This window comes from Zootoca vivipara, chromosome 9 (genome assembly GCF_963506605.1).
Source record: "Zootoca vivipara chromosome 9, rZooViv1.1, whole genome shotgun sequence".
Taxonomy (NCBI): Eukaryota; Metazoa; Chordata; class Lepidosauria; order Squamata; family Lacertidae; genus Zootoca; species Zootoca vivipara.
Genome location: NC_083284.1, coordinates 21,098,231 through 21,124,025, shown reverse-complemented (window position 1 = coordinate 21,124,025; position 25,795 = coordinate 21,098,231). Strand labels below are relative to the sequence as shown.

Genomic DNA, 25,795 nt, shown 5'->3' with positions numbered 1-25,795 from the left:
TCCTCATTAAAAGGTTCTTTAATTCCTCCTCGCTTTCTGCCATCAAGGTTGTGTCATCTGCATATCTGAGGTTGTTGATATTTCTTCCGGCAATATTAATTCCGGCTTGGGATTCATCTAGTCCAGCCTTTCGCATGATGAATTCTGAATATAAGTTAAATAAGCAGGGAGACAATATACAACCTTGTCGTACTCCTTTCCCAATTTTGAACCAATCAGTTGTTCCATATCCAGTTCTAACTGTAGCTTCTTGTCCCACATAGAGATTTCTCAGGAGACAGATGAGGTGATCAGGCACTCCCATTTCTTTAAGAACTTGCCATAGTTTGCTATGGTCGACACAGTCAAAGGCTTTTGCATAGTCAATGAAGCAGAAGTAGACGTTTTTCTGGAACTCTCTAGCTTTCTCCATAATCCAGCGCATGTTTGCTATTTGGTCTCTGGTTCCTCTGCCCCTTCGAAATCCAGCTTGCACTTCTGGGAGTTCTCGGTCCACATACTGCCTAAGCCTGCCTTGTAGAATTTTAAGCATAACCTTGCTAGCGTGTGAAATGAGCGCAATTGTGCGGTAGTTGGAGCATTCTTTGGCACTGCCCTTCTTTGGAATCGGGATGTAGACTGATCTTCTCCAATCCTCTGGCCATTGCTGAGTTTTCCAAACTTGCTGGCATATTGGGTGTAGCACCTTAACAGCATCATCTTTTAAAATTTTAAACAGTTCAGCTGGAATATCATCACTTCCACTGGCCTTGTTATTAGCAATGCTTTCTAAGGCTTGTTGAATTTTACGGGGGGGGGGGTTTAGCCTTCTGCCATTTGAGGCTATATTACATATTAGTTCTGTGAAGGGGAGACATGTAGACTCTATCCAAATTTTCTTTGAGGGCTTGAACTGAAAGTTCCTTCCAGCTCTTCTTTTTCCATGGTGGGTGGAATTCTCCTTGTATGTAGGCTGCAAATAATTTCTTTCAGGTTGAGAGTGCATGAAGGAAATGTCCCTATTGTTAAGAGCAAGGCCTGGAAATTATGCAAGGTGGGTGGAAGAAATTTAATAATGCATTGGAAAGGAAAATAAAGCACTTCAAACTTCTATTGAATGCACATGGCAGAAATAAATAAGTGCTTTACAGCATAATAAAACCTTGAAGAAACACACACACACACACACACACACACACACACACACACACCCTCCTTTCCCATGCATTAAGTGAAGATGTTAGGTTTTGTTTATTCTGATTTGGCTTGCAAATCTTGCAGTTTTGTTATTAGGACTTTTTTCTGTTTCCTTTTTTACTCCCTCTTGTGGTCAGGTTGTGGGAAGGAAGCTAGATACAGTAATGACACACTTGATTAAAGCATACACAGATTAGAAAGATGATGAAACGAAAGAAGCACTTCCTATTTGTGCTAGTACTGGCCTGCACAACTTGTGACCCATAATACTTAACACAGTGCTTCTGGGTGGTCTTCATATGCCATATCAGTGGTGCTGTCATCCTTCAAACAGCCCTGAAAGGAGAGTATTATTTTTCTAATATCGTATGCCATGAAGCTAGGATGAGGTGCCCCCTTCACAAGATCACATGGCAATTTTGTGGCAAGAACTTAAACAAGCACTTCTGATTTGTACTAATTAGCCATGTATCATAGCATACCTGGTTCCTGACAATCCCAGGCAAGCAGCAAAACAAGGAGGATATACGAGTTATTTTTTCTTTTCTATAATTTTTATTGAGTTTTTGATAATTTTATACATATAAAACATAACCATTTCAAACATTAAAATACAAGGTTCTTTTGAACCTCTGGACCTCCATGGGAACCTTCCCTCCCTCCATGGGTTCCATATTTAAATTTAAATTTGCTGCATCTTTTACCATTATACATCTATTATATAAACATAATTACAATAAATAATTCCACATTACAAGTCTCATTACACCCCCCTTCCAAAGATTTTAACTGTTTACAGTGGTCTTTTAAATAAATTACAAATTTACTCCAGTCTTTAGAAAATACTTGATTGTCCTGGTTTCAGATCTTCCTGGTCAGTTTTGCCATCTCCACACATACTCCATCAGTTTCATCTGCCAGGCTTCTTTTGCTGGTATTTCTCCTTCCTTCCACTTTCGACAATGGTGCCCAGGTTGTTGAATGCTCTTCCCAAATAAATCTTCCTGCCGCCAACACTTCCATCTTTTTGGCACCAGGTGGAATAATTAAATAAATTGTTATCTATTCATTGGGTTTATTCGTTAGAATCGCCCCAGGGCAGCATACAATAGCTACACAGCAAATGTCATGGCTGCATGCGAAATGCAGTCAAGTCGCATAGTAAAGAACAGAACATTAAAATCACCAGAAGGCTGTACTCATAACAGGTTTCAAGCAGCAGTAACAGTCCATCAGGGCTTGACCAATTCAGTGACTTCTAATTTACTCAGTCATATTAACCTGTGCAAATGTCATGGTGGTTTTAAGGGTCTTGTCAGATGCTTTTATTGTTGCTGTATTTTATTGTACTGATTGTATGCTACATTCCACACTGAAATCCAAAAGGACGAAGCCCGGTATATAAATATTTTATATCTTGTGCTTCTAGGGAGTTTTGAGGATCAAGTGTTTGCCTCTCCCCCGGCCCCCATTAGCTGCATTTGCCTTTTTGAGAGAAGTAGGGCTTTAACTTCAGAGAGCAGACTATTATCATCCCCATCGGATTACAACTTCTAAAATATCTGGAGAATATCTTGTATCTTGCTTTCGTTGGGTGTGTGCGCATGTGTGCGCGCACACACACACACACACAGCTCTTTCATTTCCCTTTGTACCTGTTCATCCCACATCCCATGATTACAAAGAAGGCATGGGATAAATCTGAGTCTTTGAAGAAATGGCAAAGGATTTTAAAGTAATGTTTGGTAGGGGAGAGAGAGACAAAGATGGGAGCCAAACTTGAAGTAGTTTTGAAGTCCTCGAATTTCCATAGCCCAACCTTATTCCTTAGTTATCCAAAACCTCAAGGCTTGAAATGCCAGCTGGTAGTGAGAGTGTTTTCATGCAATTTCCCACCATAGATCCTCTACTGGAAGCCTTGTGAAAGCAGCTGATGTTCAGAAATTTCCAGGCTGACTTCCAGGCAGAAAACAGTTCAGAGAAGTCTCTTGAATTTCATATAGTGAACTATACAGTGTAAGAACAGCTACTAGCAATTTGTCTGTGTACTGGCTAGTAAATACAGGCTGCATTGTGCAAACACACACACACAAACAAACAAACAAACACAAACCACACACACACACACACACACACACACACACATTACTTGCCACTGAAAAGCCCTTTCCATCAGTCTTCAAGTGTTTAAAGGGAAACAGAAATCCCACAGCCCAACATTCTGTTCCATTTGTGCTCTGGCAAGTTCTGAGTTGAAATACTGGCTATTATGAGTCAGATAATGTCCTGGGATTTCTGGAAAAAAAGGTAAAAATACAAATTTTCCTAACTGTTCTTGTAATTGGAAAGTGGTGTACTACATGTACAACCATTCTTGACAGTGAATGACTGGTGAAATGCTTATTGGGACTCTTAACCTCAGGGTTGTGGGTTTGAGCTCCACGTTGAGCAACAGATTCCTGCATTGCAGGGGGTTGAAACAGATGACTCTCATGGTCCCTTCATACTCTATGATTCTACGATTCTATACTTCATACTGGGGTAATGGTGGTTTGTGTATGTCAGTGTCCCTGTATGAAAGACTTGCAGCACATAGAAAACAAGTGTGTCACTGTAAGGGATTAAGTCTACCCGCTTATGTAACTGGAATGATAGTAGGTATCTATAATAACAAGTGAGAATCAGTGTATGTGGCCTTCCAGAAGTTGTTGAAATGATTACAGCTCCCATCAGCCCCAGCCATAGTGTCCAGTGGTCAGAAGTTGTAGCCCTGCAATGTCAGGCATGCCATAGGTTTTGCATCCCTGAGCTACACCAGCACTATTCATGGTTCATTCTAACTAAGGTTAGCCTTTAAAGTATCCAATTTCAACTCCATGCCATGCCCAAATTTCTCAGCCAGGATTAAGAGACTGGTCACATTACACTTGTACCAGGGTCCCAAGAAGTATTGGTCATGCTTCCTCTCAAATACACCATGAAAAGTGGGGACTTTCTCAATCTGGGGAATTCTAAGTAAATATATGAGCTAATCAGGCCCATGCAGAAATTTCCTGTCATTGACAGACCCAAATGAATCCTAATTGCATGCCTAATTGCAAAACAAAGATATAATCGGTTTCTCAAACAAGGTAAGGTTAATGGACATTCCTTCAAAGACAAGGTGGGTACTGCTGGTGAGCCATTTGGAAGGAAAACATGGCAAGTATGAATATTATCATAGTCATGTTAAGAAATTGGTAGTATATGCTTTGGTAATGAAGCCTAGAGATGATGAATGAGCATGCAGATGACAAAACAAAACAGTAGTGTAATTGGGAAATATTCAGCAGATGGTAAAAAGAAACTTTCATGTTCTTCATGTGATTCTCTGATAACAAATTAGTATATATATATATATATATATATATATATATATATATATATATATATATCAGGCAGAAGCAGGCAGCTACTTTGTCAGTCCTTTAGATATGTGACCATTTAACAGCAAAACCACAGTTCCCTTTTCTTTGAATCATAGACTTGTAGAGTTGGAAGGGACCACAAGGTTATCCAGTCCAAACCCATGCAATGCAGGAATGTCTGATGTTTTGCACTATGTAATGTGCTGTAAGTCACCCAAAGTGGCTGGGGAAACCCAGCCAGATGGGCAGAGTAAAATAATAATAATAATAATAATAATAATAATAATAATAATAATAATAATAATAGTTATTATTGTTATCATCATCATCTCCAGGTAGGACAGAGAGACACCCCTGTATGAATCCTTGGGGAGAGTTGCTGCCAGTTAGTGTAGATAATACTGGCCCACTGTCTGGCTTGACAGCTTCCTGTAAGTTACATGATCCCAATTGCTAAATAAATAAATGGACAACATCTCTTGGAACACTACTCCACCTCCCCAAAACTAGTTGTGCCTGTACTTCACTTGAACCTCTCTGATGTCCACATACAGTATTGGACTCAGTTTCAGAATAGGGCCACTATTTGAACTAATTCAAAGTTACTGTGTGTCAGTAGCTATGTGTGTGCTTGTTTTAGATAGCCCAGGCAAGTGCTTATTGGGAGCGAGGGCACATAGTCAATCTCTACACACACACCTGCTTAATTAACACTGACTGGGATAGCAACAAAGGGAACCCTTCAATTCTTCATACAGTATTTACTATTTCCTTCCATTGCTTAAGAAACCGTTTCAGACAGTATGAAGAGAAGAATGGAGGGAAGGTTGCATTCTGGGAAATGAAGGGCTGGATTAGGATCCATTGCCATCAGTTGTTGACTTGCTCTGACATAGAAGAGAAGTGTAAATCTTACCAATAGGTGGCTATGTCAAATTCTAAATGATTGCATTTAACAATGCTACAGTTGTTGTGGTCACAATTTAATGACCATTACCATGTGGGGCCCTCTCATCATAAAAGGTATTGTGCATTTTCCAGAAGCCTTCAATTGAATCAACACAAAACACTTTAATTAAGCCTCATAGCATCTTTGAGTGGTAAATCAATATTGTGATATGTAATCTGTCACATGGATAAATATGCTGAGATACTTGGAAGAATGGGAATCTTGCCCGAGGTCACTCAATTAGTCCGTGACAAAAAGGAAAAGAAAGCTAGCCAGATGGAAGTCCTTTCACTGTTGTAGGCTATAACCACAAAAGAAAGGAAAACACCCACTGAAGAATATGAAGGAAATGATTCAACACATTAATGAATCATTAATGAATCATTTCCCGCCTCAGAAAAGCTCAGCAACTCTGACCTGAACCCCTAACAAATGGGGGCTTCCTCCTTCCTAAAAAAAGCTCAACAACTTTGACCTGAACTCCTAAAAAACGAGGCTTTCCTCCTCCCTAAAAAAAGCTTAAGAACTTTGACCAGAACACCCCAAAGGGGGGTAGATCACTGCCAGTTTTTTACTCTGTGAGTAGATCGCAGTCTCTTCAGTTGGCCACCCCTGGTATATATAGTGATAATGTTAAGGTATGGGTAAACTGAGCTAGATATTACAGGGGGGGGGACAAGGTTGGGGGCAGTATCAGTGCCAAATATGTGTCTCTCTCTCTCTCTCTTGCAAAGTAATCTCACATTATTGTGTCTCGCACCCATCTGAGCAAGTGAGAAAGTTATCTGAGCCTGCAAACAGCCATTGGATTTCTATGTTTAAACAACAACAACCAACTGGGATGTCTCACATGTCAGCTAGTTCGTTTATTGGAAAGTGAAGCCTTATAAGCAGAGGAGTGACAGTAGAAAAATTCAGTGGTAGGAAGTTTGTGACTCACTATGTAGTGACAGGCTTACACAAACCAGAAGAAATGAGGGGGGGGGGGAATCACTGCTTTTCAGTTCAGGGAGATATGGTGCAACAAACACATTGTTACGTACTAAGGACATTTTTAAGCTCTACGATTTGTTTTCCTTGTATGCTTAAGATACGGCTGTCCATTTGGGAAATTTGCTTGTGCTCCTACAGAAGTAATACAGCTCTGGCACTGCGCATACTCTACACCATTAAAGCACATTTGAAGAATATTCTCTCCTTCAGAGAATTCTGGGCATTGTAGTTTCCCCCTCAGAGCGTTGCAATCCCCACCATTCCTTAACAAACTACAATGCCCATAATACTTCGAGGGGAGAAAATGTGCTTTGAATGTGCTTTAAACTTGCTGTGTGTACACAGCCTAGAGCTGTGAGCTAAAATTCTTTGCTGTGTATTTAGTAAAACAGAACAGCCTGTACTTCCTTCCAGAAAGGTTGGAACTGGTCAGTTCCATAGTACATGAGTTAGAGGTCTGCTAGTGGCTGCTTGCAGCTCTAGCAGATGCCCCTGGCTTCAGGCATCTTCGTATCCAGTCTAAAAAAGCATTTTCTGTTGAATTAAACTCAGTTTAATGTTGTGAATGGATAGTTTAGTACTATGTAAGGCCTTCCCCCCCCCCATTGTGTGTGCTCCTCATTCTTTGTCCCACGTATGTCTTTCTGGGTTTAGAACACAGCTTAGTCTAGTTACAGGTAGGTAGCCGTGTTGGTCTGAGTCGAAGCAAAAAAAAAAATCTTTCAGTAGCACCTTAAAGACCAACTAAGTTTTTATTTTGGTATGAGCTTTCATGTGCATGCACATGACAGCTCACAGCTTAGTCTGTTACATACTACTGTGTATAGGCACTTGATGAGTTTTCTCAAGAAGAAGAAGCTACATGACTTTTGCAGGAGATATGGTGTGTCTGCTGCACTCAATGCTTCTGGGCCAAATCTTGCTTCTGTACCATACTTGAGTTTTAAGAGTTGCTAGGTGGATGCAAGGAGTAAATCAAGTTCGTCCTGAAGCATGGTGCTTTAAAAAAGTGTGGTGCTTTAAAAAAGAGTGGTGACCTCAGCAGAGGAAGCTGGAGAAGATGCTCGCCTGCCTGCCTGCTTACCTGCACTCAAGTAAGCAGGCTGTGTCTTTCATCCCAAGCAAGCTGGGTGCCTCCTTCCTCCCTTCTTTCTGGCCTCGCCTCCTGCCCACTCCCTCCCTCCACAGCCCAGCCATCCCTTCTTATTTCAGACATCATGATATATCACTGTGTTACAATGGTTTGCTGGTGATATATCACAACGTTGAAAACCACATATCCTCCCAGCCCTACCTTGCACAGATCGTCGTGATTGTGCCTCCTAAGAAGCCGTCCTGAAATTAAGCCTCCTCCCCATTTCAAAAGTTAGAAGGTTTCCCCACACGATTATGGTCTTCTCCCCTGCTAGCATTTTTGTTCTTTCTCCAAATTGTTTGTTATATGTTGTGTTTCTGGATGTTTCTATTACCTATGGAAATGTCCAATCCCTCTTCTGAATTTTAAAAAAAGTACTGGAAGGAGTGCTGTAGGTTAATGTGCTAGCTTTTGTTAATCAGCATCTCATGCATGAAATAAAGCCTCTGGGAAGCTTTTGTCCTCATTCTTTTCCAAGTATCTAAAGAAGAGATGACTTGGCAATAAGATTAGCTATAGGGCTGCTTAAAAGAGAGCAACTTCAAAAGTTACATTTTTCTTTCTCTGTTCTCCAGTTCACGTTTGCCTCTCTTCTCTGCTCAAGTCTCATTTAATTTTATGAGGTTTATATGTGGTGAATATTATTTACCACCCTCCCTTCTCTTCACCACCCCTGCCCCCGGCAAACATGCACTACTTAAGGAGATAAAGTAGCCTTTAACGAGCATGAAAACATTTTTTGATTCTCTCCAACAGTGAGATAAAACAAGAGAGAGCCTACCAAAAGCACCACAAATTCCTTTTAAAGGCCCCTCTTGGCCAGCAGTTAAAAGGGATAATTTGTCAGATTCCAAGATGACGGAAACCTTTAAAAACCAAATGACGGTTTGTGTTGTTTGTGTATTTGTTACATTTATATCCCACCTTTGCATAAAAAGTGTCCAAGGCATTGTCTGAACTTACACAAGTTTACAAACCATAGTTCTGAAGGGGCTGTCAAGCAACAGTTTGTGCTAACTAGTGTTGTGTCAAACTTTCACACCCCATTCCACACCCCATTCAAAGGGCTGCTGGAGTGAAGCAAATATTGCTTTGAAAAGGGCAGGTGGTAGGTGATATTTCTCAACAGAAAATTTATATTTTTCCATTTCCTGCTTATTAGTGTGTGTGCTGAGGTGGCTTTGCTCAATCCAGAAGGCATTTAGAGAAAGTCTTTCACTCACTCAGAGCAGTACAGCTCGTTGCAATGACTCCTAGTCAGGCATCTCTTCTTGAAATGGGGAAGACACCAAAGGTTTGGCACAGCACTAGCACAAAGTGTGGTTTGCTGTTGTCTGAAATCACAAATCCTTGGAAAACCACAGTTAAGTCGGTTGCTTCACCTCAAAAGGCTGCCGAATCATGGATATAGAAGTAAATTATGAAAACAGATCAAATGAAAAATGAAAGCAGCCAAGCAACTCTTCAACTGTGTTTTGCCTGCTGTACATCTGGAGAGTTGGATCATGTTGTTGGGTTCTTTGCTTCCATGCAGAAACAACAGAATTTCCTCTTCCTCTTCTGTCCCCATCCAAGCCCCTGGAGGAGACCCTCTAGAGCAGATTCTGGGGTTGCATGCAGAGCAGAGAACATATGGAAGTCCTGTTGTAACAATGGAACTTCAGTAGTGCAGCATCGGACACAATCCTGAGATTTTAGTAGAGTTTAGTACAGGGGTGTCAAACTCAAATTCATCGGGGGCCGCATCAGCAGTTTGGTCACCCTCAAAGGGCCGGTTGTATCTGTAGGACTATGTGTCCACTCTTTATTATCATAAATTATTGTCACTGCATTCAATTATTACTGTTTTTTGTAATAATGTAAGTAATAACTAGCTCTGAAAGCAGAAACATAGTCAGAATAATGGCAAGTAGATATTCAAATGTACAATTATTGTACAATTTATTGAAAAATGATTTTTGGTAACTGCACTGGGTGGTGGAGGCTCGCTCGCTAGGGTTTCATGCAGGACCTTTGCAGGACCTGGAGATGCTGGGGTCCTTCTGCATGCAGGACAGATGTTCTGCCAGTGAGCCACCACCCTTCACCAAAGGGACTGGCTGAGGTTGACTCACTGGAGCTGCTCTCCTGGTTCCAGGGTTTAAGGGCCAGAATCCTCCTCCTCCTCCTCCTCCTCTTCCACGCGGCGCTGCTGGGTGCTTTGTCTGTGCTGCAGCAGCAGCAGCAGCCGTTTCCAGGCACTGAGCCGTGGCAGGAGGAGGAGGATTCAAAGTGCTACAGAGCACTGCTGCGTCGCAGAGGCTCGGGACTCTCCGTGCGGCGCTGCTCCGGCCGCCTTTCTACCCCCCCCCCCGCCCCAGCTGTTTGTCGGCGCTTTGTCGGCGTGGCACTTCAGCAGCAAGGTCCCGCTGCTGGGTCCCGCTGGCTGGGGCGCTCAGCGGGCCACATGATGAGGTCTGGCGGGCCGGATTTGGCCCCCGGGGCTTGTGTTTGACACCCATGGTTTAGTAGATCACTTACAGATTTTATATCATACAAAACACTTTTATTTCTCCACATAGCTTTGCAGATGAATTTCCTTTCATAAAATGCTAATCAAATGCTCTGTTTAAACTGCTATTAGGCAATGCTGATAATTGTACGATATGCTTTTCTAGCTAATTAGTGTTGTGCTGTCTACCCAGTTGGATAATTTTTTTCCTGATATGGTTTTCCTGGGTTTTAGAGAGCTTGGGAAAGGGGTGGGAACAAATTATGTGAAAATAAATGTCCACATTATTGAATATTAAGAAATATTAAAACATTATGATGACTAGTTAGGCCAAGCTTGTTGTAGAATACACACAACACACAAATGTTTGATAGTAAGCTTCTGAATGAGCGGGTATTGTAATTAGAAAATGTTTTAATATTAAAAAAACTCGTCATGTATGTTGTCTTTTGTAAAACAAAAAGCACTCTTAATCCTTAACCAGCACCATTCTTTTCTTCTTCTTCTTCGCAGTGTGTGCTGTATTTGTGGGCCTTGAAAATTCTTTATCCAAAAACACTGTTTTTACTGCGTGGGAATCATGAATGTAGACATTTAACAGAGTATTTCACATTTAAACAAGAATGTAAGTATGAGTCAAAATTACTTTCCCCCCGCCCCCTAATATTCTTTTTGGAGATGGTAAACGTCTATTCAGGGTTAAGACAAGTAAACAAAAGCCATATTTAAACCTGCATTCAGTTTAAAGGAAATTATGCTCATGAGTAGCTGCAATATGATAGACAACTTAGTCCTCATAACCTTGGTATACGATCCTTCCCCATACAATCTTGTCAGTCTTTACCTTGTTGCTCTGGATACAGGACTGCAACATAGAGCTCTACTGTCCTGTGTTTGTTCCAAACTCCTGTGGTCTTTCAGCAGAGTGATCTTGATCCAAACAGGGTAGCACATTAGAGAATGTGACAGGGCAGTAGGTCACACCTAGGAACTGGAGGAAGAAACTTAGGACCATATCATCATCATCATTTCAATGATGGGTCAGGGTGGGTTACAACCATTTAAAATTAAATATTAAGAACTGTTTAAAACAAATTGCACTAACAGGAAAGAGGTGCACTTAAATAGGGCGGCTACGCATATAGTTGGTCCTTGGGTCCAGCGTAGGGGCAGAGTTACCAGCAGTCAGTCTTGCCCTCTTGTAAATTTGTTCCCTCACCTGGGTACCAACCTCTCTCTTTTTTCATGTTGTCTGCTCCACCACCACATGCACCTTTTGCCTTCAGAGGTGCATTAAAATCCACAGTGGCCACATTTGGGAAAACATGACCTACAGAACAATGTACAATGACATTTCCTTTACAGAGTGGAGGATAAAAAGGTTGTTAATTGACTTGAATGATTTGTAATTTACTGAGTTTTTAATATGCATATTTATAAATTAACATTTCAAATTAATTGAACAATCTAATTTATTTCATAATGATGTTTCTGCAAATCATTAAGAAGATGCGTGGTGACTGTTTCTATACTGACCTACCCTTTCAAAGGGCAGGAGAATATATAATAGAATCTAAAATGAAATTATAACTCTTTGGAGAATCCTTCTAGGATGACTGTTGATAGGGTGGTTTTGTTTTGTTTTTAACATATAATGTGACTTTAAATGTTCATTAGTCTCCATGACATTTAGCATTCAATGATTTCATCATTAAAATTTTGCTTAATATTTATTCATTTAAAAGATTTGTATGCAGCGCTTTTGCCTAATGGAGTCCGAGGAAGCTTAATAAAATCTTTTAAAACTAGAAAATACCATAAAACAAAACAACAAACAGAATGAAAAGCCCAATTACTCTAAAATGATAGACGAAAGCAGGAAACAACTAATTCAAAAGTCTTTCAGGGGAAACTGGTCAGACAATCCTTGTGAACTATAAGAAATAAATTAAGCCACCGAAGTTAACTGCCAAAAACTCAGATGAGCAGATCAATCTTTGTCTGTTGCCTAAAGGAAGGTGGCAGGTTCATCCACCCTTGCACACCAGCCTAAATTCTGAAAGGCATGGTCAACTGGGAAAGGTTAGCTAACGACTATCTTAGCTGCCCAACAGGTTCTGACCGAACATCTTTACCTAAAAGCCATGAATCAGTACCGGTAGCACTGAATAGCAACTAAGTCACAATCAAAGCAGAGGATTTGAATGTATGCTATTAGTGGTGGTTGGAAAGGAGAAGTGGCAGTGTTTGCATCCCCGTTTTCATAGAAACTGCATTATCTCTGCAATGGAAGACCATAAATTATTTACTTGCAAAGGTGGGCAGAATATATATGGGAAGAGATTAATATGTCAATATTAATATAATTTAGTCTTTGAGACTAAAAGCTGGTTCTCACACGCCCACATAATTTAGGTCTGAATTCTTTCATACAGTAGTCTCTCAAGTACTTTTTTTCCTGATACTATCTTATTATCCAAAAGGTAAAATAAAGTATTCAGAACGTGTGTATGATGCCTGCATGGATGCCTTTGACTGCCTTCCCTTGGCTGCTCTGATGAACCAACAGTTCCTGTGTGTTCATGGTGGCCTGTCTCCAGAGATCAACACTTTAGATGACATCAGAAAAGTAAGTTTGGATAGCACAACTCCAAAATGCCACTAAGCAAACCTTGCTTTGCTCCAAATACCATCTCTCATTTTTTCCCCTACTGTTATCATATGGGAGAATTAAAAGTGAAGGGTTGCATCCAATGTTAATCATCCTCAGGAGTGGATTTATTGAAATTAATGGACATGGCTAGCGCAGGTCAATTCTGTGTCCAGGGCAGCTGTCTATCAGCTCCATCTGGTACGCAGGCTGATACCCTACCTGCCTGCAGACTGTCTCGCCAGAGTGGTGCTTGCTCTAGTTATCTCCCGCTTGGACTACTGCAATGCGCTCTACGTTGGGCTACCTTTGAAGGTGACCCGTAAACTACAACTAATCCAGAATGCGGCAGCTAGACTGGTGACTGGGAGCGGCCGCCGAGACCACATAACACCGGTCTTGAAAGATCTACATTGGCTCCCACTACGTTTCCGAGCACACTTCAAAGTGTTGGTGCTGACCTTTAAAGCCCTATATGGCCTCGGTCCAGTATACCTGAAGGAGCGTCTCCATCCCCATCGTTCTGCCCGGACACTGAGGTCCAGTACTGAGGGCCTTCTGGCGGTTCCCTCGTTGCGAGAAGCCAAATTGCAGGGAACCAGGCAGAGGACCTTCTCGGTGGTGGCGCCCAGCCTGTGGAACACCCTCCCATCACATGTCAAAGAGAAAAACAGCTACCAGATTTTTAGAAGACATCTGAAGGCAGCCCTGTTTAGGGAGGCTTTTAATGTTTCATTGATTATTTTATTTCATTTTTCTGTTGGAAGCCGCCCAGAGTGGCTGGGGAAACCCAGCCAGATGGGCGGGATATAAATAATAAATCATTACTATTATATTATTATTAGGTTCATAAATTTCAGTGGGTCTACTCTGAATAGGATTTAGTTGAAGACAACCCTTTTCTTGTTGCACTAAAACTCTTCTAGGATTGTTCCCCTTGGTAGTTGTCCTAAAAAGTAAGACAAAGAAAAGAACTTTGCTTAGCTTGCTTATTTAATGTGGCAAATGCAGAAATTGAGTTAATCGATCATTCTTCTTTTGCTTTCCAAATAAAACTGATTTTGTTGTGTTTATGGGGTTTGCTGTTGAATTCTCTTCTATACATTAGTCCTTTACTCCAATACAGCTATGGTTATGCAGGTATCTATGCTTGGCTATTTCATCCATACAATTCATGTGTGTGTGGGCAGGGTGAGTATGCTGTGTGTACATGCAAATCAAATTTTTCATCTGTGGTTCCCATTGATAACATTTGCAGAAAGTTGCTTCCCTACACTGATCCTTATCTTGATCAGAGTGCAAATAGTTACTACCCCTCTTGATAACTTGTCATGTTCAAACAATGTGTTGTTGCATATTCAGCAATTGCTGGGGTGGTGGTATTGACCCAGGGGTGTGCGGCGATTCCCGATACCTTCAATAGTGTGGGATCTGATTTAGAATATTTATATGACTAATTTTATGTTCTGTATAATATCTGGAAAGTTTTTCCCGTTGTCAGATTATTTGAACTGAAATAGGGGGAAATAATGCTAAAAGGGCGCGGGTGGCGCTGTGGGTTAAACCACTGAGCCTAGGGCTTGCCAATCAGAAGGTCGGCGGTTTGAGCTCCCACTGTTCGGTCCCAGCTCCTGCCAACCTAGCAGTTCGAAAGCACGTCAAAGTGCAAGTAGATAAATAGGTACCACTACAGCGAGAAGGTAAACGGCGTTTCCGTGTGCTGCTCTGGTTCGCCAGAAGCGGCTTTGTCATGCTGGCCATATGACCTGGAAGCTGTACGCCGGCTCCCTCGGCCAATAACGCGAGATGAGCGCCGCAACCCCAGAGTCAGTCACGACTGGACTTATGGTCAGGAGTCCCTTTACCTTTAATGATAAAACACACTTTAGATAGCATTCTGTGAGAGTTCTTAGGATGGTACATACCGTTCTATCCACCCATGAAGAGGAAAACCAGATGGCCCAGCTCTGCCCAAACAGTTAGCTACCACCAGTAGTCCTCATAACAGAGGTAGCCAGAGGTAGCCTTGAATATTGAGTGTTTGAAGCAGGGTACTAGAGGCTTGGGATCCACTGGATCCTAAGCTCTGCACATTCCCCAAGGTACCAAATCCTTGGTACCCTCAACTGCACCAGCCTGGAGCAGGCTTCCAACTTTCTGTCCGGCAGGGCTTTGATTCCAGCAGAGGATCTGTTGCTCTGCGCTTCCCCAGCCACTAGTGAGGATTGCTGTGTCAATGTGGTTTACATTTCTTTTCAATCAAACACAAAAGCTTTGCTTAGAAATTATTTTCTTTCAAATGCTTGTGAATGGTTTTGAGATACAGCGATTCAAGAGCATAGCTTACATATAAAGAAAAATGTAGGCATGGAAAACTGTGAACATAGTAATTTTATCATACTCAAAAGAAGTCTATGCATTGATAGTAATATTAAATATGCATGCGTGCTTCCTAATAAGGGTCACCTGAAGAAAATGTTGGATTTGAATAGGATTGTAGCCATTCATTGTGTTATGAATTATTTCCCCCCCAGGAAGGGGTGGGATTTTAGAAATGGGGGGGGGGAGAATCATTGCATAACCATAGCTGCCAAGTTCTCCCTTTTTTTTAAGGGAAATTCCCTTATGCTGAATAGGCTTCCTCACGAGAAAAGGGAAAACTTGGCAGCTATGTGCATAACATCACTGTGGCATTCATTATCCATAATCTAGGGATGACTTTTTGGAAACTATGTTACTTTTCAAAACCAATAATTTACTGCAATTTTGGCAGAGCTTGGAGCTGATGGTCAAAGCCATGAATAAAAACTGATTTGCAAGCTGAAGCAAGAGCTGTTGCAAGAGATATCCCACAGATGCCTGCTTCTTCTACTTGAGTGAGATCTCAGTAGCCCTATCAAGCTAGTCAAAGACACACCACGCAGTGATAATTGTGCGAGGCAAGAGGGTAGAGCCTCACACAATTATCACTCTGCACGAATTGTGTGCCTGCCCTTATGCCCCACATTGACCTTCTCCCAATGTACATTTTGGGAACTTGACTGCAATGGGACAGCATACCAAATGTCAGTTAGCTGTGGAAAATGCAATGACCTACACAAATTAGCAGACTGCTTCACTGCAGACTTGCTCTGAAACATGTGGGCAGTATTGAGGGAGGGCATTATGTGGGGTGTGGCAGTGAGAGCAAGGCAAAGTAAGTGTGGCTCCACTCTTCTGCCTCACATAGTTATTACCCTGTATTTTGAATGCCCAGATAAGGTCCAAGGGGGTCCTTCTGTATTGGAATGCTGAGTATACAGTGGTACCTCTACTTACGAATTTAATGCGTTCCAAACGCACATTTGTAAGTAGAAAAAAATTGTAAGTCGAATCCCATAGGAATGCATTGGGAGAAAAAAATCGTAAGTAGAAAAAATCCTATCTAAAAATTTGTAAGCAGAAAAAATCCTATCTAAACCGCATCCAAGATAGCGGACGGAGCTCCATTCGTAAGTAGAAACATTCATAAGTAGAGTTATTCGTAAGTAGAGGTACCACTGTATGTTCCTTTTAAGTACGGTAAACCTTTATGTTGGTGTGCATATGTTGGATGACATCTCATTCATGGGGACAGTCCAGAGGTCTGTGTGATGCAGATTACCCACTGCAGAACTGGCAAAGTGCTATTGATTAAAAATGGAAGGCATCGCTTTTAGTCTCCTCCTCACAGCCAGGTTGGAGGAAGAGAGGAATCTTTAGGAACTCAGCTCCAGTCTGCATAGCCCCACATCTGCATATCGCATCAAGATTTCAGGTTCCTCGTGCAGCAACAGAAACACGTCTGTTTATAATGAGAAGTGTGTTTACTTTCTTGTTCCTCTTAATCCCCTAGTTACACCATCTTTTGGAGGGCAGAACTGTGTATGCAGCACAGCTTGTCTTGGAACCCCTAAACTAGCCTGCTGCCGAAAGAGCAGTAGGAGATGCTATCACATCACCCATGTTTAAATAAGATTCAGCGCTCAGACCAGTTCAGTTCTGATTTGGAATGGAGTAGGATGGTGTTGTCCTTTGCCTCGGGCAACAAAATGTCTTAGGCCAGTCCTGTTTATGCATGCTCACAAAAGCATGCATAAAGCCACAAAACTCAAGAAAAATTCCAAATAATTGGTATAATTACAGACTGTGTGCTGCTCACAAGAACTTCTTTCCACATGAATTCCATTGACCCGGTTTGGATGCAGTACCAAACCATAGCGCATGAATAGTTGTGTTAATGAACATGCACCCTATTCCATCTCTAAATCTCAAGTAGACTGTCACCTGCCAGTCCAGTTATGACCCCCAAGCAAGATATGTATGTGGCGGGGAGAGAAGTAAAGTTGAGAGGCATAACACTTCTTCCTCTGTAGTGAATGAATTCATCCTCTCTCAAGATGAATTCCAAAAGGTGAGGGTTGCTGTGCTTTTCTGTGCACAGTGAGAACCTGCAGTAAACATCTAGCTCAGGGCAGGTTAGTGGAGATTTCCTATTCAGCAACAGATTTGTTTGTTCACTGTGTTACTTACGTCAGGCAGACAATGGTTTATTTACAGCAGTGATGTCAGCATTTAAATAATGTGTACAACTCTGATTTTAAAAGTATTAAATAGCTCTATTATTAAAATGCATCTAGGGAGTTTTTCAGTTGATGGAATTGATTTCCTTTGCTGTTCCTCCCCTCTAATCAATGAGATAATTGAATTTACTATGTTTTTATATATGTTGGAAGCCGCCCAGAGTGGCTGGGGCAACCCAGTAAGATGAGTGGGGTACAAATAAATTGTTGTTGTTGTTATATATTGAGGGATTGCATTCAGCTATTGATGGCTGAGTACACTGGATCACTCAATTGATTGATTGATTGATTGATTATCTGGACAGAGATAACCTAATTTCTCTTGTCTGTGCTCTCATAATCTCTAGGTTAGATTACTGCAGTATGTTATATGAGGAGCTGCCTCTGAACAGGGTTTGGAAACTTCAGCTGGTACAGAATTCAGCAGCCAGATTGCTCACTGCGGCAAGACTGTTTGAGCATATAATGCCAGCCCTGGCTGCCAATTAGTTTCTGGGCCCAATTCAAGGTGTTACTTTTGACCTGTTGTTTAGTCGTTTAGTCGTGTCCGACTCTTCGTGACCCCATGGACCAGAGCACGCCAGGCACTCCTGTCTTCCACTGCCTTCCACAGTTTGGTCAAACTCATGTTCGTAGCTTCGAGAAAACTTTTGACCTATGAAGCCTTAAATGTCTCAGGACCACAATACCTCAAGGACTGCTTCTCCCCATATGAATTGGCCCAGACCCTGCAGTCATCACTTGAAGTTCTTTTTCATGGACCTCCTCCTCTGCAGTGGCTCTCTCCACTTACATTGGGAAAGTCTAAGTCAGAGTTTCCCAAACTTGAGTCTCCAGCTGTTTCTGGAGTACAACTCCCACCATCCCTCGTTAGCTCCAGTGGTCAGGGATGATGGGAATTGGTTCCCTGTAATCTCAGTTCTCACAATGAGGGAACCACCAGAAGGCCCTTGGAGCTGGATCTCATTGTCCGGGCTGAATGATGGAGGTGGAGACATTTCTTCATGTATACAGGGCCAAAACCAGTATTCATTTTGCTGTAGGTTCAATCCCATTTTATAAACTGCCATAACTATATTCTGTGGTTGCACATCAGTTTGAGGCCAGCATGCAGTCTTGGGGCACTATGGTTGTACCAGGGGAACCACATTCTGTTATGGCTCTGAGTTGAACAGCAGGAGGGGTGGAAGTCTCAAGACCAAAGCACGGTAGTGCTTGTGCGGTTCCACTGTTGTTCCCAAATGTCAGTGCCAGATCTTTCCCTCTAGCACCCTTAGCCTTTTTCTTTGTCTTCTCTTTTTCTTAGTTAGATCGATTCAAGGAACCACCTGCGTATGGACCTATGTGTGACATCCTGTGGTCAGATCCTCTAGAGGACTTTGGAAATGAGAAGACTCAGGAACATTTCACTCACAACACAGTCAGGGGGTGTTCATACTTCTACAGGTGAGGATGCTTTCTTGTTTCATGTGGCCTCTGCAGATGGTTGTGGCTGCTTCATAAACCATCGCACTTGTGCCTTGAGTTACATAGATCTTGAGTTCTGCCTTTTTTTAAAAAATTGAATCTCTGTCTAAAAACCAATGTTTCTTCCACTGTGTTTAAGCAACATGTGTACCTATTGAGGTTCTGTTTCATCTGAAATACATATGGACTCACACATGAAAATTCATTCAACAAGAATGGTTCTTTCTCAATGGGATAGTGGCAGAATCCAACATGGGCTCTGCCAGTTCCCTATAAATCAAGGAGGACTGGAAGGACATGCATTTAAAATGCAGCAGAGGGGAAAGAGGGACCTGCATGGTTCCCCCCCCCCCACATTTACATTTTGCTCTGAAATTCCTTCTCCGCTGTTTTTCTTGCAGTGGGGCTCCATGCCTAGCCAAGATGTAATTTCCTCCTTCCCAGTCCTTACATAGGAATTATCAGTTCCCCACGCATGACCTGTAGGTCTGCCATTACCATCTAGTTAAGCCCTCAGTCAGGGATGGGGAACCTGTGATCCTCCAGATGTTGCTGAACTAAAAAAGTCCCCTCATGCCTGACCATCAGCCATGGTGATTAAGTTGGATGGGAGTTGAATCTAACAACATCAGGACACCCACAAGGTCCCCATCATAGCTGCCAAGTCTCCCGCTGAAAAATGCGGGATCAGCAGCGGCGCGGCACCGGAGGTCACTTCTACGCATGTCCGGACATGCGTAGAAGCGACTTCCGGTGCCGCTCTGCCTGATATCCGGTGCCCATACATGGGCAGAGCGGCACCCGAAATGGAGTCTCTGGCAGTTAGGAAATCCAGGGAATTTCTGGGATTTTTTTTTCCATTTGGGAGAACAGTGGGAAAAGAATTAAAATCTGGGGGTTTCCCGTGAAAAACGGGAGACTTGGCAGCTATGGTCCCCATCCTTGCCCTAAGTCCTAACAATGTGCTAATTTTTGAAAGAGTTTGAATGTTGTTATGGTGGGCAAGTTCATAAAATTGTTTATCACTAAAGCATTTTCACAGGGTAAAATCACTAACATTACTTGTATGGTAGGTAGGTAGCCATGTTAGTCTGACGTAGTCGAAACAAATTAAAAAAATTCCTTCCAGTAGCACCTTGGAGACCAACTAAGTTTGTCATTGGTATGAGCTTTCAAAGTGTGAATGTTGACAGATAAAGTTTCCTGTTACAACACATATATGGTCCCTTCACAAAGATTTCTACATTCTATTGTAGGGAGAGTTGAGACTTATACAACCAAGATCCTTTCTTCAGTTAGCTAATTGGCTGACTACAGTTCCTGCCATTTCCTTTTGGAAGTTCTTTTGTGGACAGAACATGCTTTACTAAGTGGCCTAAATTCTTTATCGTAGCATTGAGATTTGAGTTTTAGGGAAAATCTGCATTTTCAGAAAACAGGAATAATGACAATTACATATGCTGTTTCAGCAAAAAAAGGCTTTAGGTTACAAATAAATACTTAATTATCTTTTTAATCGGAAACAATTTCACTGATCTGATTGTTCATGTGTTTATGGGTATCGTGGTTACAGCAACTGCTTTAAGCATAGCTGCCAAGTTTTCCCTTTTCTCGCGAGGAAGCCTATTCAGCATAAGGGAAAATCCCTTTAAAAAAAAAGGGATAACTTGGCAGCTATGGCTTTAAGTGATATTCCTGAAGATAGTGACCTATTGGGGGGCAAGGAGGAGGTTGTATCTTTTAGAAAACACTCTAGAATCTGCAGTTTTCCTCAGCATAAATTTCCTCAGCACATTACACCGAGCAGGTCATAATATAACAAGAATCGTAAGTAAACTTCTAGTGAGTTCCTGAAGGGGCAATATATTATTAGTAAGTCTGTTGAAAAGCTTCCTATGCTGAGTGTGGGCTATGCTGATGGAGATGTAGTCCCAAGAACAGCTGGAGGCTACCCCTGCCTTATCACATACAAAATGAACCTACTGCTAGTTAAAATACAGTTGCAATGTTAAGACTGTGATCAGTTGTGAGTGCAAAATTCTACAGCCAATCTTTCTGTACTCACAAGAACACAGAGTTAAGCTAGGACAACCTCTGCTTGCTAGCACTCAGAATCTTGAAATATATATTCATTAATCTCCGCCCAAATTACATTTTTACTGGCACACTAATACCATAATGCAATGTACTGCAGTGCATAATGTGGTTATTCCACTTCTTCAGTCATCTGAAACAAAGGAATAATATGCTATGACGTGCGTAAAACACTTCATTATTTCCTCTAGAATAAAGGCTTTCAAGCATTGTTTCTTCAGGGACCCTTTCTACATTGATTTGTCTGCTGAGAAGCAACTACATGTAAGCCTCAGAAATCCTTCACATTACCTCCAGAAAATTCTGGGGAGTTATTCTGGCACGAACAGTCTGCTAGTGAAGGGGATGCTAGTGAGGCCTATTAGACCTCACAATCACCCACATGAACTGAAAAGGTATCCTAGACTGGTGACTACATTGCAGGGGGAAATTTCAAATGGTGGGGAAAGCTGCCTTTTAGGGAACGGTCTACCTTTTTGATCTTCTCATTGAGCAACCTCTGATAAGATTGTGAAGAAGTGCTGCACATGGTCACAATCCACAGTTCAGGGTACATGCAACCCTTACGCCTCAACAGATTTCCCACTTCTGAGTTTAAAACAATTCATCTTGCACCATGAGCCTAACAGAAAGGACTCAGTCCTTCTTGTGTTTAGCAAAACCTCTAAACAGAAACTTAATCTACATTATTGTTTACATACTTATATACTTTATTTGCTTGATTGGGCTTTCCTTGATCAGAGGTAAAACCCCAGACCAGCAGTCCTCTGAAAACTTAAAGCACTAATAGATTTTCTGTGGCATAAAGCTCAAAATAAATCTTAACAGTGAGGTTCCACCAGATTGTACTGGAACTGGGTAATTCAGCTACCCTCCCGGAAGTAAAATCCAAGAAATTTGATGTAAACTTCAGGCCAACTGATAGGGTGCCTGGAAAGGAAGGTGAAGGCCACAAAGCAAAAACTTGTATCAAAGGCCAGAATTTTATTTTATTTTGCCCCACCCCTTTTGCTTCTGACTATCTATTTAACCATGAGAAGTGGAATGACTCTGTGCCTTCTGTTGAAAAGGGTTCCCCACCTCTAGCCTAATGCAAGAACAATAACATTTACTTAGGAATGCAAAAAACATCCAACTGGTTTACATTTTGATGCAGATTTATCTAATTTGCAATGCCTCAACCAATATGTGAATTGAAACTCAACTGTCCTTAGAAATTTGCACTTCTCTGAATTTTGCAATGCAGTTCTCTTTTTAAAAAAAAAAGTGTACAAAAAGTATATATTAGGGGAAAGTGCACAAAAATGTGTATATTGGTGAAAATCACTTGCAAACATCTATATATGGGGAGAAATTCATGCGGAAGATGTGTACAAATTTTCCTGGTGCAAGAAGGTCAAACTGATGTAGAAATGGAAAAGATGAGAAACTCAGAGGAATTGGAATTGGAATCCCTACCTCTACGTGAGTAAATATACAGGTGCTCTCAGTTTTCATGAAAGATTTGGTTTACTGACAAATTGCATTTTGTGAAATGCATCCAATTTCTTTTTTTTTTTAAAAAAACCCTCTTGCTCTGTTCATTTTTGTTAAAGAAAGTTCAGTCTGATCTTTCATATCTAACTGCAAGCTGGTTCCAGAAGTACATCTTTCTCTGCTTTGTGAGTTTTGTAATCTTTTTAGTAGTGCTAACTGATAGGCAAGTAGCAAAATATTTTCACAGGACCTTTAGAGTACTTGGAATGATATTTACTTGTTATACCAAGTTTGTTATACCACCACCTTGTGGCTTAAATCATTTGGACTACAAATGATTTAGTTTGATTTACAAATGATTTAGTTTGATCATAAAAGAACAAAAGCAAAACAACTAAATTTAGTCAGTGGAATATACCTATGCATTTTATGCCTTTGTGAATTATGTATTTAAATGGTATTGGGCTCCCTCTCTCAACATACTGCATCAAATGTAGGGAGGGATATATGTATGTAACGCTGTAGATGCACAAATTCAGCAATATGTTAAAGAGGGAACATCAAGCCTTTAATTTTAGGAGGAGGGTGGAGAGAGGAGGTTTGTGCAAACATGCATGCAAATCATAGGGAGCTGCCTTATACAATTGGCCCACCTGGTTCTCTATTCTTTACATTGACTTGGCAGTAGAAGCTTCAAGCAGGCTACCAACCTTTTCAAAAACCAAACAGAATGTGCATATTTTATGTCAGACTCAGTTTTGGTGTGTTGTTGTTTTTTTGAAAAAGCTGCTTTAGGTTCTTGATTTCACAGTTTCTAACCAATCACTGCTATGCCCAGTCATCTGCTGTAAAGTCTCGCAACCAGTTTCTCTTGAGCACCATCCAGAAGGAAGATTATTTGTTTTAAAAATGTAGTACAGGAACTTAAAATGTGAGCTCACACATTATTCAAATTATGCGCAACTGCATGTGACCAATATGTGAGAGGGATATGTAATATATCAGCTTACCACACGAGGGAGCTGCTGACATTTTGTACTTGGGCATTTCTCAGGGGTCAGCAAACTTTTTCAGCAGGGGGTCGGTCCACTGTCCCTCAGACCTTTTGGGGGGCCGGAATATATTTTGGGGAAAAATATGAACGAATTCCTATGCCCCACAAATAACCCAGAGATGCATTTTAAATAAAAGGACACATCTACTCATGTAAAAACATGCTGATTTCCAGACCGTCCGTGGGCCGGATTTAGAAGGCGATTGGGCCACATCTGGCCCCCGGGCCTTAGTTTGGGGACTCCTGGTTGGGCATTTTGCATATGGTGGTAGAAGCTCAACAGGGCTCAGATGAAACAGAGGTCCAATGAAGTTTGACCAGGCCCTACGAAACCCCCTGACTGTGGTCTGATTGCTCAGTCTGAACAGCTCTTCTTTAAAAACAAGACAAAACTTTCTTTGTTTTATTTATACAAGTATTCACATACTGCCCACTCATGTACAGTATCAAGGTGCTAGTTACAGGTAGGTAGCCGTGTTGGTCTGATGTAGTCGAAACAAAAAATAAAAAAATTCCTTCCAGTAGCACCTTAGAAACCAACTAAGTTTGTCATAGGTATGAGCTTTCGTGTGCATGCACACTTCTTCAGATACCTCATACCTATGACAAACTTAATTGATCTCTAAGGTGCTACTGGAAGGATTTTTTTTATTTTTAGTATCAAGGTGGTGTATGATAATCTGTGCGAATGCAGTAAAATATATAATAACACAAAACAATACAGAATAATTGCAAGAATGGTTGACTCATCGAAAAATAGAAATGAAGCCACTGATGAGACGTAACAGCAGAAAAAGTTCTTTAGGAGACACCTGAAAGTTAGCAGCAAGGATGCATGCCGAATTTCTGCTGGAAGAGCATTCCGCTGCATGGGGCTGACAACACTCACTGCCTGACTTCTAGCTGAGGCCAGCCAAACTTCTGAGACATGGGCAACAACTAAGAACACTCAAATGAAGCCATCACTTGGCAACCCCAAACTGCTTCACTCTTCACTGCTTTCTGTTTGCCTTGCCTGCCTGCCAGGCTCAGCAGTCTGCCTCACTTTTCAACCTCCTCTGGAGTGGAAGTATCCTGGGGTCTTCTGCATGCTGACCTGGAAGTAAGCCTTACTGGGATTTACTTCAGAGTAAGCGTGCATAGGCTTGAGCTGTAACTGGGCACAGACCTGTAGCCACGGGTAGAGTCCTTGTCAACTAATTTGCATATCAGACCAAATGAATTTGATTATATTAAGGCTGTGCATTTGTTTGTTTGTGAAAGAGTATGCAAAGGAAAGGAGGCTTTCCGTTTGTGTTATACGCTTTATAATATTCACATGGTTTTATTAATACACATGACAGTTCTTTTGATGGGTTTTTTTCAAAAAAATAATAATAGATCCACTACACAAGTCCCATATCAGTTGTACCGCAATGAGAGGGAAGTGTTTGTTTGAAATTGCAAATTAATATACCGGTACTTTTTCCCCAATTACCATTAGAACTGTATCTAAAATCTTCCTCTTTATTTTATATTACCAGCAGCTCTCTTGGTTATATAACTAAAAGCCAGTTGCCATAGCAACCTCAAATATAATGTTAGTGTCATGGGATAGATTCATAGAAAGCCTTTAACCCAGTGTGGTTAAGTGAAGTAAGAGACGGTTGCAAACAGGGCAATAGATGGCTGGGCTTTCTTTCTGATCCGTGTACCTCTTCTATATGAGGAAAAACTAACTGTAGTCTTATCTTGCTCATTATCTCCTGCCCCCATTGAGGTGTTGAACAGAACCAGCAGCTCTTAAACTCAGTACACTTTGTAGTGCATCACAAAAAGAACACCTGGAACTTGAAGAAGCTGCAACAAACAGAACAATCAAGGGGGCAGAGCATCTTCTCTTCAAAGAAAGTGAAGGTGTTTGTGGTTATTTAGCTTAGGAAAAAGAGATGACATAGAGATGAGATGATGGAAGGGGAACAGCCAACACAGTGCTCTCCGTATGTTGTTGGATTACAACTCCCATTATCCCTGACCATTGGCTGTCCCAGCTGGGATTGATGGGAGTTCAGCAACATCTAGAGGCCATCATTTTTTGCCACCCCTGTGAAAAGAGGCTTATGGTAATAGAGGTTTGTGACAGAGGTCTGTGGAGAAGAATTTACTGCCTCTCTCTCTCATAATACTCAGTGTCACCCAGTGAAATTGATTGGCAGTAGATTCAGGACAGACCTCCCCCCCCCAAAAAAGGTACTTCTTAACACCATACATGATTCATTTATGGAATTTGCTGTCACAAGGTATGGTGATGGCTCTAGATGTA

General features: G+C 41.4%; 1 protein-coding gene across 5 annotated transcripts in view; it reads left to right on the top strand.

Moving 5' to 3' along the window:
* PPP3CA (protein phosphatase 3 catalytic subunit alpha) overlaps nucleotides 1–25,795 on the top strand; it is a 191,607-nt gene that overhangs the window by 128,287 nt on the left and 37,525 nt on the right. For all 5 annotated transcript variants that reach the window (XM_035112123.2, XM_035112121.2, XM_035112124.2 and 2 more), the window contains exons 4-6: nucleotides 10,665–10,776; nucleotides 12,635–12,780; nucleotides 18,709–18,848. In XM_035112123.2, coding sequence (XP_034968014.1) covers nucleotides 10,665–10,776; nucleotides 12,635–12,780; nucleotides 18,709–18,848 — 398 coding nt within the window. The remainder of the gene's footprint in view (nucleotides 1–10,664; nucleotides 10,777–12,634; nucleotides 12,781–18,708; nucleotides 18,849–25,795) is intronic.